General features: G+C 36.3%; 1 protein-coding gene and 1 long non-coding RNA gene across 3 annotated transcripts in view; one reads left to right on the top strand and one right to left on the bottom strand.

Annotated features, from left to right (window-relative positions):
* The window catches only part of stxbp1a (syntaxin binding protein 1a), a 57,941-nt gene that overhangs the window by 5,745 nt on the left and 39,065 nt on the right, over nucleotides 1-13,131 (bottom strand). For both annotated transcript variants that reach the window (XM_005161113.6, NM_001025182.1), the window contains 6 exon segments: nucleotides 11,111-11,191; nucleotides 7,443-7,581; nucleotides 7,242-7,351; nucleotides 4,805-4,906; nucleotides 4,641-4,726; nucleotides 321-475 (listed from right to left, as the gene is read on the bottom strand). In XM_005161113.6, the coding sequence (XP_005161170.1) occupies nucleotides 321-475; nucleotides 4,641-4,726; nucleotides 4,805-4,906; nucleotides 7,242-7,351; nucleotides 7,443-7,581; nucleotides 11,111-11,191 (673 nt within the window).
* On the top strand, nucleotides 1,949-11,183 carry LOC141379824 (uncharacterized). Its single transcript, XR_012396665.1, has 3 exons — nucleotides 1,949-2,656; nucleotides 4,612-4,746; nucleotides 11,083-11,183. It is a non-coding gene; the product is annotated as an uncharacterized lncRNA (long non-coding RNA).

The following is a 13,131-nucleotide window of genomic DNA, read 5'->3' as shown; positions in this document are numbered from 1 at the left end:
CCCCTGCCTTAAAGGTATGTTAAAAGGACAAATCTTATACTTAAACCCTATCACACACACAAAACACACACACAGAAGAACTTACGAACATAGACTTATGAACACAGCAGAGGCTCATGACTGCAATTTAAAAGCAGTTAAAACATGACAGGCACAAAATACAAGACAAGAGCGAGGAAAAGTACACAAAAGACAGATTTGCCGGTCTACACAAATTATACAAAACACGTGTATAGTTAAAGCTAAAGGTATCATTTAAAAGCATTAAAGGGTGGTTGCTTAACTCTTGAGTATACAGTGATATTTAGTAGCAGACTCACCAACGATGGCCTCCCATTTGCCATTGGCCTGTGTGACCTCATAGGCACAACGCATCTCGCTAAAGGATGCTCCACCGATGATGAAGACCATGATGCGAGGGCCTGTGCGGTACTCTCCAGGGGTTTTATTCTTGTGCCAGTGGCCATATCGGGCACTGCCATGGAAAGAACACACAAGTGTATAATTATTAGGAACAACTAGGGATATGTTCCTCAAAAACAAGACGGATGTTTGGTAGTTCAATTGCAAAATATGTGTCATAAAAATCTTTTGTTTTGTATCTTTGGGTTCTGTCTTAAAAATGGCTCACTGAAGGTTAACAAAAGCATGACTGACGGTGCTTTCACACCTAGACTTTTGTTTCATAACCTGTCTCTTTCCCCAGTTAGCACGGTTCATTTGGCATATGTGAATCCAGCAATCGCACTCGGATCCGCGCCAAAACAATCATTCCGAGATCATTTGAATGAGGTTGTCTCGGCTCAGTTGAAACCAACTCTGGAGCGAATCAATTGTAGTGAGAAAGCAATACGATCCTAGCCCAGTTATTTCACTGTATTTTATAGATATGTAATAGGCATACGGCTATATGAAGCTATATATACGGCTATATACATCCCAAGTCTCCCGGAAGTTTTGTGAGTCTCCCGCAAATGAGAGACTCCGGGATGCCCGGAAACAAGTGATGATTTCCCGGAAATTGCGCATCTCCCTCCCGGTCCTCAAATACATCGCGTACACCTTGTCAAACACCACCAAACCACCCATTCATTCGGCTAAAGGCCAGAAACAACAAGCGGCAACAACTAGCGCTGACAAAACCCAACTGTGTTGTCACCTCATGTCTTGTTTCGTCTGGACCAAAAAGCTCCCCGGGAACACACAATATGAACCAAAGCTGACTGAGACAAGAGAGTTTACTGTGGGCACCCAAAGAGGGCAGTATCTTTTTTTTATTGTTCACAACTGGAAACCAGAATTTCAGACGTTCGCGAGCAAAACGTAAACAAAGCAGCATTAAGTGCCATTATCGCAGTAATTGTTTCTCACCAGAGAGGCATTCTCTCCTGCAAATAGGTTTGATAAGCTAATAATCCATATAGTTTTCAAGTATTTCAGAAATACAGCCAGCCTCATTGTGTTCCTTCTTGACTTGAATTGTTTACTTGCTACGCCTCTTTACTGTCACATTTGCGCTCTGATTCCATGATGAATAACCAGTCAGAGCACTCTCTTCAGCCAACGCAAGTCTACTTGCTGAATCAAGCCAAACTCCCGTTAAGGCAAATCATTTCACTTTGTGGCCTTCTTTTAAATGCCTCTCAGACAGTAGGCTCAGGTATTCTGTTTAAATGGGGAAACGTCAAATTCTCCAAAATTGCTTGCCAAGCTTACGATTAAATTTCATTTTAGGAATCCCCAATGAAATTATACAACTGTATCTTGAGGTTAATTTTTAAACGTTCGAATCACACAAAATCTGCAGAACCTCACATTTGATGCCCTCCCCCGGAGAATCGTCAGTCTCTAGCGATCAGTGATTGGCCCCTGTACTAGAAGGCAGAGCCTTATTCACCATATTGACTATTACAAATTTTCCCAATTCATAAATATAGGAGTGACATGTCTTGTGTATTCTAGAGTTTTTAATAAGGCTAACAAGCGTCGAAGTTAATCTGATGAAAAGTGACGTGTAGAACACACCAAACTAACTAGCTGGACCAATGCTGGCCAATGGACAAACCAAGCCCAACACCAGATCGTGGACTTGGTGTGTCCTAGCCTTAGCATGAACATGGTCTTCTGAACTTGGGTTCACACCCATGAATCACACCGTTTTTCCACGTAAAAGGAGTAGTCAAGGGTAAAAAGTATGGAAAACAATCACAGCTCAATCAAACTCGGCTTTAGTAAACAATGATGGATGCATTATTATGAGTCATTTGAAGGTATCTGTTATTGCAGTACCATTTAAGACCTCCTAGAGGCAGCAGTTAGAGACTGACTGCACTAGATCTTTTACCCAATATCCTTTATCTTTGCCACATTTCTCTACACATTTATAAGATAAAGTTAAGAATGTGTCTAATAAAATAGTGCATTTATAAGGAACAGCAGAGTTACAGTATCTACAAGCTCATTGAGCACTGGTGTTCTTCAGTCCAATTAATATCTGCGCAATGGGAGTCAGCAGTGTGGGAGGCAGAGACTTCCTGCTTTGACTCTGCTACTGTTTACAGGAGCTGTGCTATAGTTTGTTTGTCCTGACAGCAGAAGAGTGTGCCGGGATCATTACTGCTGACCCTGAGGAAATATTCCAGTCTCCACTGCTTCTGTAAGTGCTTGGTGTTCACCCCCACCTTACATCGCAAAACACCCACCAATCACGGTATTGATCTCAGTGTTCTACTTACCCTTCTGTGCACAAATGATTATTGATTTAAGTTACTTCTGTCTTTTTACTTATGCGGTAAAAAATACATGAGTGCATCTGCATTTTCAGTGTGTGTGTGATAGTGAGCAAAACCTATTAAACCTCTTTTTGAAGAGTTCCTTATTTGTTAAACTGGTATGTGAATTAAAAAAAATATCTAGTCGGCGCCAATGGTGTAGTGGTAAGGGCATCGACACATGCACTCCAGTGCTCACAGCGACCCGTGTTCGATTCCGCCTCATGGTCCTATGCCGATCCTTTCCCTCTCTCTGCTCCCCATGCTTTCCTGTCAATTCTCTCAACTTTCCTATCCAATAAAGGTGAAAACCCCTAAAAAAAATAATTATAAAAAATATATATATCTAAAATATATTTATATTAAAACAACGCTGCCAATACTAAAGTTAAATTATATAATGTTAAATATTTAAATTATACATGGATGTGTGTATGTCTTAGGCATAATTTAAAGGTATAATTTATGTCTTAGGTATAATTTATAATAAATGATTATAAAACATCTCAATATTACAATAATTTAGATATTTGCAAATTTTTTTAATTAATTAATTTAAATTTTATTTTGGAAGAAAGCTTAATTGCCTGAAATAATATACACTCACCAGCGACTTTATTAGGTACACCTTACTAGTACCGAGTTGTTTTTGCCTTCAGAACTGCCTTAATCCTTTGTAGCATAGATTCAACAAGGTACTGGAAATATTCCTGAGATTTTGGTGATGCATATTGACATAATAGTATCACTCAGTTGCTGCAAGTTTATCAGCTGCACATCCATGACGTGAATCTCCCGTTCCACCACATCCCAAAGGTGCTCTATTTGATTGAGTTCTGGTGACTGTTGAGGCCATTTGAGTACAGTGAACTCATTATCATGTTCAAGAACCAGTCTGAGATGATTCACGCTTTATGACATGGTGCGTTATCCTGCTGGAAGTGGCCATCAAAAGATGGAAACACTGTGGTCATAAAAGGATGGACATGGTCAGCACAATACTCAGGTAGGCTGTGACGTTAACACGATGCTTAATTGGTACTAATGGGTCCAAAGTGTGCCAAGAAAATATCCCCCACACCATTACACCACCACCAGCCTGAACCGTTGCTACAAGGAAGGATCCATGCTTTCAGGTTGTTGACACCCAATTCTGACCCTACCATTCGAATGTCGCAACAGAAATTGAGACTCATTAGACCAGATAAAGTTTTTTCTACCTACTATTGTCCGATTTTGGTGTGCCTGTGAAAAATTGTAGCCTCAGTTTCCTGTTCTTAGCTAACAGAGTGGTCTTCTGCTGCTGTAGCCCATCTGCTTCAAGATTGCACGTGTTGTGTGTTCAGAGATGCTCTTTTGCATACCTCAGTTATAACGAGTGGATATTTGAGTTACTGTTCATCAACAAGGCATTTGTGTTCACAGAACTGCCGCTCACTGGATATTTTCTCTTTTTTTGACCATTCTCTGTAAACCCTAGAGATGGTTGTGCGTGAAAATTCCAGTAGATCAGCAGTTTCTGAAATACTCAGACCAGCTCGTTTGGCACCAACAACCATGCCTTGTTCAAAGTCACCTAAATCCCCTTTCTTCTTTATTCTGATGCTCGGTTTAAACTGCAGCAGATCGTCTTGACCATGTCTACATGTCTAAATGCATTGAGTTGCTGCCATGCGATTGGCTGATTAGAAATTTGCGTTAACGAGCAGTTGGACAGGTGTACCTAATAAAGTGGCTGGTGAGTGTATCAAGACTTCAAAATGGACTAAAAATAAGATTTGCTCCTCTGTATTTTGTTCGACTTAAAAAATGATCTAAATGTATTTTACTTCCTGTTTAGTAAACTAAAGCCGTGACTTGCACATGTACCTGACTGCAGAAGTGCTGAAGGAGGAGGAAGAGCGTGTTGAGATATATGGATAATGTTTGGTGTCCAGCTTGTCGTCGATAGCATCCTGCAAGATTCAAAAAGCAAGTAAGACCACACACTTAATACACTGTTTCTCCATCAGTTTCTGTAGAGCAGGATTGACCTCCATGATATCCTTGATGAGCGGGGTCCAGCGAGAGAGCTGGTAGGTCTGTTCGCTCACACGCTCCTTACGGTCCATCTTCTTGCCTCTGCGCAGAGTCGACTGCAGATGACAGAAAAACAGCAGAAAACTCAAAGAATCAGTTTGAGCATTCACATGTGGCTGAAATGTATGACTACCGTAAATAGTATTGCCACAGCACTAATTCAAGTGACAATATTTATGCATGTCTTCAGTTCTTATTTTACTAAAATTAAAACTTTAAGCATGAATGTTAAGGAGTTTTATATCACTGTTTGAGTACACCCAAATATTTGTGTTAGGGGAAAATATTCAATAAAAATTTTAAAAAGAGAAAAAAAATCAAGAGAAGCAAAAATATACGTATTTTATATATAATATAATATATCACTTGAAGTTTATTTTATTATCTTTCTATTTCTAAAGATGTTCGTTCACTAAAATGTCATTTTATTAAATATATCTGTTTAATAATTCTGTTTTGTTCAAATGGACCAAAATATATTAACTACTTTCACTGTGAAATGGATAAAAATGTTAATTTTCAAAATGGGGTGAACTCATTACTGTATGTAGTTCAAATATTTTTCAAGTGCTGTTTAACAGAGCATGGACATTTTTCACAGTATTTCCTATATGATTTTATCTTCTTTCTTTAGTTTGGCTGGAATAAAAGCTTTATTTTTTAAACAATTCTAATGTGAAATATATATTTTGGTTGACTACAGAATCAACCACTGCTGTTTAATGATTTTCCAGTTATTAAAAAAAGCCTGTGCAAACTTTGGATAAATAGTCTTGGGACAGACTAGGCTGTGGTGAGCTGTAAAAGCCAAAACAAAATGCTTTAAGTGGCTTAAATGCCATACAGCCATGGTAAGGTAGCAAAGTTCTTTGATTATCATACTGAAATGAGAGTTTAGTTCTTAGACATATCAACCTAGAAAATAGCAGCCTTTTAATCTTCTGTAGGCCTTAATACACGATGTAACTACAAAAGATTCAAGCTTTGAATAGAAAAATTATCTAAACTCTTTGGTTGTTTTTGAGTGAGAAACAATTAAATTATCTATCTGTTCATCCATCCATCCTACGTGTAAATGTGCTCATGTCAAACCTGAAGATTGGCTGACTGGATTCAAAAATTGTGAAACTTGTAAAAATTCAATATTTTCAAAGGTCACAAAAAAATAAAAAATCCAATAGGAGAATTAGGTGCAACCCATCAAGTTGTTAGAGCAGCTGACTGTAGTATTGGTTACCTAGTAACCAACAGTAAACAAGCATGTAAGCATAATAGAGTCTTTTTCAAGTCCAAAACTTCAAACGAGTGTAAAAACCTTGTTTTGCTAATTAAGGGATTTTTATTCAAAATGTGCTATTTCCATCATTAGTTTCTCATACGATACTTCAAAATGTGCATGAACACATGGGGCTCTATTTTAACGGTCTAGACGCAAAGTCTAAGGCGCAGAGTGCAAAAGCATTAAGGGCGTGTCCGAATCTACTTTTTCTATTTTAAGGACGGGAAAATACGTGCTGCGCCACGGCACAAAAACTATTTCTAAATTCAGTTCTATTTTCCAGCAAACGAATAAATAAACAATAATAATGAAGTCTGGTCAAAAGACCAGTTAAGAAGTTATATCCAAAGTCATGTCCTATGCCCCATATTGTCCAAAACCTGACAGATGGGTAAATCTAAGCTTGTTTTTAATAAAACAGATATAAATATAAATCTTTTAAATACGTATAATAATAATAATAACATTATACAAAAGCAGAGGTGAAGAAGGCAGAGAAGTACTAGTTTTTATATTTATAGAAAATATAATTTTTTGTTTTTCTTGGTTCCTCAAAATAGCAACACGTCAACAATGCACCTTAACACACCTTTTTTCTAGACCAGAACACCCTTATTTAAACAACGTGGCGAAAAACGGGAAAATTAAGGATGCGTTGGTCTGAAAATAGCAACATGTTTGCGCCTTATTACACCGTGTGTATCATAGAGCCCATGGTGATGGAAACCCAGTTTGTAAGTGAGTGACTGGAAAAGTGCATTGTATCCGCTGTCGCCACTGGCTTGCATGGTTCAGGATCTGAAAAGCTACTCATCGATGAATTTGCTCTTCAGTGTTTGGACTCTCAATAATGACTTCAAACCACACTGAACTGAGCTAAACTGAACTGAAATTAAACACTAAAACTGAACTACCCTGATCCAGTTACTATGACCATTTATGTGAAGCTGCTTTGACACAATCTACATTGTAAAAGCGCTATACAAATAAAGCTGAATTGAATTGAATTGAATTATTGTTTCAAATGTCAGTATGAATACATATCAAAATAGTAATACATTTAACACCAGTAATCAGTACAACGATTAACATCCAGGAAGAAGGTAACATACGTCTGTGATGATGGGGACGCCCAGGTGAGCCATATTGGTGATGATCTCACTGTCCTCAGGAGGGATCTGAGCATGCTGGATCAGCTTGTTAAGGTTTTCCTCCGTGATCCCTGTTTCACCACACAGAAGACATGTTACAAAATGGCTGTAAAACACAAACAGAGGTTTAAAATCACCGCCCGAAACTCTCTATCTTCTAACCGTTCTTGAGGAAAATGTAGAGCAGGATGATGCGGATCTTGTCATAGGTGGTGACATTGGCATCCAGCAAGATTGGCACGATGGCCCTCATGGGGTCTTTAATCTTCTCACCCTCAGCATCTGTTCCCATTGCGAGATCCTGCCAGGTGTTGGAGAGAAAAACATAAATTATGCTTAAGATGTAACACAACCTTGATGCTTTAGGATCAATTCAGTATCAATAACAACAAATTTAAGCCTACACTCCCTGACAAAAGTCTTGTTGCCTAGTTTCAGGAACAACAAATAATAGCTTGACTTCTAGTTGATCATTTGGTATCAAAAGTGGCTTATATGAAAGGCAAAGGCCTCTAGATTACCAAAATAAAATATGATCATGCCTTGATTTTTAATCTTTTAATTAGGACAGGGCGACGCAGTGGCGCAGTAGGTAGTGCTGTCGCCTCACAGCAAGAAGGTCGCTGGTTCGAGCCTAGGCTGGGTCAGCTGGCATTTCTGTGTGGAGTTTGCATGTTCTCTCTGCATTTGCGTGGGTTTCCTCCGGGTGCTCCGGTTTCCCCCACAATCCAAAGACATGTGGTACAGATGAATTGGGTAGGCTAAATTGTTCGTAGTGTATGAGTGTGTGTGAATGTTTTCCAGAGATGGGTTGTGGCTGGAAGGGCATCCGCTGTGTAAAAACGTGCAGGAAAAGTTGGCGGTTCATTCCGCTGTGACGACCCTGGATTAATAAAGGGACTAAGCCGAAAAGAAAATCAATGAATGAATAAATAATCAGGAAAGTAAGGTCTGACTTTGCTTCAACAAAAGTCTTGTCACTTAGATAAAATGTCCAGTAGAGAATATAAAGTCATGGTGCAGTCGAAAAAGAATTAATATTGTGTATGACTCCCATGAGCTTGGACGACTGCATCTATAAATCTCTGCAGAAGTTGTGATGATTGGCATGCAGTTCAACAGATGATTCATTGGAATCTACCTTCTGCCACTTTTCCAAATGATCAACTAGAAGACAAGTTATTATGTGTTGCTCTTACAACTGTGATCGACGAAAAGACTTTTGTCAGGTAGTGTATACTGATGGTTAAAGGGATCGTTCATTTAAAATTTACATTTCCTTATTATTTACTCACACTGAATGGGTTCTAAACTTTTAGAATTTCATGTTGAACATCATGCTGACATCTATAGTAACAAAAATGCTATGGGAGTCAACAACTGTTTTTTTTTTCCTCTACATAGTTTTCACTTTGGGTTGAAATATCCTTTTTAAGCTATCCAAAAATTACATAATGAAATCTATAAATACTAAACTGTCTGAAGTAACAAAGTTTGGTCTACAAATAAGATTATGGTCAACCTTCAATGTCATTATCTTCTGTGGTTATAATAAAAAATAAAAACAAGACATTTTCTTGAAGCTTTCAGATTATTTAAGCATCAACATTAATACTTTTCCTACTGGTAGTTGAGCCATCCAAATTAAATCCATAATCACTAAATAGTAGATACTTGTGTATAACTCTTTTAAGTTTAGTTAGATCAGTTTAACCAGTAATGGATCCAGGTTATTTTTTTATGTTTCCCAACCATAGAATTATGATTATCGTACATTTTTACCATGATTTACAGAAAATACTAAACTGTCATTAAACGTAATAATAGCTAATAACAAAAAAAAACCTAAAAAATCAACTTTTAAATATTTGTCCCCACATAATTAAATTATGCATAATCACTTACTCTTTTATTTATTTTAATATGTACAGGGCAGAACAAGTACATTAATTTATATGTCACACTGAATAAAGATAGATAAATGTACATAATTTGATATTTAAATGCTCACAAAAGTTATTTTATTCATTGAAGCTAACTTTGCGTGCTTTTAATAGCTTTTTATTAAACTGTGAATTTAATTTGATGCCAAAATGTGAAGTCAGTTTAGTGTTCTTCCACCACACAGCTTTCAGACACACTCTTCATAATCTATCGCTCATTGTGGCATTTTCATTACTTTCTCTCTCTCTCTCTCCGCTCTGCTCATTGAAATGAATCGTGATTTACTGGGCAACTTTTGCGAGCGGCTCCTGTGCTTCACTTCCGTCCTCCTCTCACTTTGGCTGCTTTCAGCCTGCGACAGATGAATATTGGCCTTTTTTACAGTCTAAAAGCCAGAGACTGAGTAAGACTGGATGATGTTAGCATTATACAGTCCAATTGCAATCAAGCAAATAACAAAATAAATCGTGAGTAAAATCCTCCTAAAATGTATTCAAAGATATACATATGAATATTGTTGGTTAAACTACAATGCATTATCTTGTCAATAATCCAACAATATTGTGTCTAAATATCTATAAGATTATTTTACATATAATCATATAAATAATATAAATATCCTATAAATATAAATCCAGCAAAAAATAATAATAAACATATATTTGAAACCGATATTATTTGCAAGAGTGATTAATCAGCTTCATCAAAACAGTATATACTCTACAAACTTTTTGTAATAAATGATTAATAATATATTAATAATACATTAATTCATTTTCCTTTGGCTTAGTCTCTATTTCGGAGGTCGCCACAGCGGAATGAATTGCCAACTATTCCAGCATACAGTATGTTTTTTTTGTTTTTTTTTGCAGTGGATGCCCTTCCAGCTGCAACTCAGTAATGGGAAACACCCATATACTCTCACATGCAGACTCAGGAACTACAGACAATTAGTTTTTTTTAATTCACCTATGCTGCATGTTATTGGACTGTAGGGGAAGCCTGAGCACCCAGAAGAAACCCACACGAACACGGGGAAAACATGCAAACTCAACACAGAAATGCCAACTGGACCAGCCAAGACTTGAATCAGTGACCTTCTTGCTGTGAGGTGACAGTGCTAACCACTGAGCCACCGTGCCAATATTGATAACACAATCTGCATGAATAAAAATGATCTAAATGATAATACTGTTTATATATATAAACATTTTATATAAACATATATGTGTTTAAGTAATCACATGAAAAATTTTAAATATAGTGAACTAATAGACACAAATAATTGCAATTCATCTACTAATAAGTAGGGATATTATAATTGTCACGATCACCAGCGATCTAGCAGTTGCAGATTGCTGGAAAACTACAAATTTGCCACTGATATGAACTACAAATCCCATCATGCACTACTCGCCCACACCAGTTCCAGTTCTCTTCTTGATTGCAAACACACAGCTGAAGCTTGTGAAGACTAATGACCAGGACTATAAATAAACCTCACTCTCACACACATATTTTTGAGTCTTGTTTGTTGTAACATTTTTAAGCATTCTCTTGTCTACTCTTGTCGTGCTTTTGCCTTGTTTTCTCATGTATTTTATTTTGCTGCCCATAATCGCCCATTTTGCCTGTGACCAACTACGATTTTGGATTACCCTGATGTATCTGTTTGTTCCTGTTAACCATTGCCTGTCTGATTAAGCTATTGAAGAAACTGCATTTGGACCCTCAACTTTGTTGTCACTTGACTCCTTATGTTACAATAATGCAGTTTGGTGGCCATGAATGTTAAAACAATTACATTAAAGATATTTAATTTCTCCACTAACTGATTTTTTCTATTTGATTTTCTCAGTGATGTGTGCCGGTGTATATGATTGTACCTGCTCAACACGGCATAGTTTGTCCACAGTTCCCTGGTAGTGCTTCATGCAATCCTCAGCCAGCTGCAGATGAGTTGAGTACTAGACACACACACACACAAACAGATATTTACAGGATGAGTAATGTGGGCATAAAAGATACTTCAAATATCACATTCAAAAGCTCAGTTTAAATGCTGTCTGATTCTGTATGCTTAATTAGCAGCTCTGGTGGTCTACATGCACAGTCTTTCAAAACTGTTTTGTAAGTGTCATATGTCTTAATGTGATATGGATTACAAAATTTGGGAGTAATGAGTGATATCAGGACTGCTAACATTTTCAGTTGCATAAATACAGTATGGTGAAAATGTTGGAGGCTCACTTTAACAATAAACTTTAAAATAATAAAATAGTTCAGATTTAGTTTAATATGCACAATATTCTAAGCACATTTGGGAAGAAAATGTATATTAGTTGTTACATTTACTCAATAAACCATTATATTCAAATATTATTTTACAATCCTACTTGGCTTCATTTACAGTAAAAACATAAATGAGGATGCTTTCTTTTTAATGTCATTTGCACATCTTTATTATTATCATTATTATTATTATTAGTAGTAGTAGTAGTAGTAGTAGTAGTAGTAGTAGTAGTAATGATAATAATAGTACTAGTACTCTAAAATAATAATACAACACATTTTCTTGTTATAAATACAGCAACATAGATATACTGTAACAGGCTGCTGTAACAATTTAACTGATCCGTAGCAGTTATGATTAAAATAGGAAAAAGAATTATCTTATTTTTGTTACATAATTCAAATATAAAACTTGATTTTATTTTCATTGTTGACAGAACTTGTTTAAAGAATAGAATAGAATAGAATAGAATAGAATAGAATAGAATAGAATAGAATAGAATAGAATAGAATAGAATAGAATAGAATAGAATAGAATAGACAAATATTCCCGGGAGGAAAATAAGTATTCAACATGTTACCATTTTTCTCAGAAAACATATTTCTAAAGGCACTGTTGGCTTGAAATTTTCACCAGATGTTGGTAACAACCAAAGAAATCTATAACTGCAAAGAAAACAAATCTACTAATTAATTTAAAAATGAAGTTATGTGTAATAAAGTGAAATGACACAGGGAAAAAGTATTGAACACATGAAGAAAGTTAGGTGTAGAAAGGCAGTGAAAGCCCAGACAGCAGCTGAAATCTCTAGGTAGTTCTTCAGCAACTCTCTGCCCTTTCTCATTGTAAATGAACATTAGCTGCTTCAGTCCAACATCTACATTAGCAGGATGATGAAGATGAAACCAGAGTGGACATTTCAGCAAGACAATGATCCAAAACAAAGCCAAGGAAACTCTCAAATGCTTTCAGAGCAAGAAAATCAAGCTGTAGAATGGCCCAGTCAATCACCTGACTTGAATCCAATAAAGTAAATGAATAAAGATCAGATTTGATAGACAAGACCCACAGAAACATCAAGACACTGTTAAAGTCCATGAAAAACTCACACCTGAGTAATTTATGTGACTTAATTTTCCATATGAGAGGCTGCCATCACCAAAAAAAGCCTTTTATATACAGTATTAAATACGTTCTTTCTTCTTGTGTCATTCCATTGTTATTACATATAGCTCATTTTTCTGATTTTTAAATTTTTTTTATGTTTGGATTGTTTGGATTTTTACCAAAATCTGGTTCAATTCCATGTCAACAGCTCTTTCAGAAGTATTATTCGCAGGAAAAAAAACATGACGTTTTCAATTCTTATTTTGCCCACTGTATATTATTTTGTTTAATGTAAATGCTATACAATGTACATTAAAAAACACATGCAAGTATAAAATCATAAATTGTATACTAACACAATTCAAAACAAAAAGAGATAAAAACACACTAATTACAGCTCAGAAAGAAAACTAATTCTGTTCCCCACATGTGAAATGATGGCTTTGTCCTGGTCAATAATGTCAATATATGAACAGTGATTCCCCTGAGGTGTTTGAGTTGTGACCT

Source organism: Danio rerio, chromosome 21 (assembly GCF_049306965.1).
Source record: "Danio rerio strain Tuebingen ecotype United States chromosome 21, GRCz12tu, whole genome shotgun sequence".
NCBI classification, from domain to species: Eukaryota; Metazoa; Chordata; class Actinopteri; order Cypriniformes; family Danionidae; genus Danio; species Danio rerio.
This window is presented reverse-complemented; position numbering and strand designations above follow the sequence as displayed.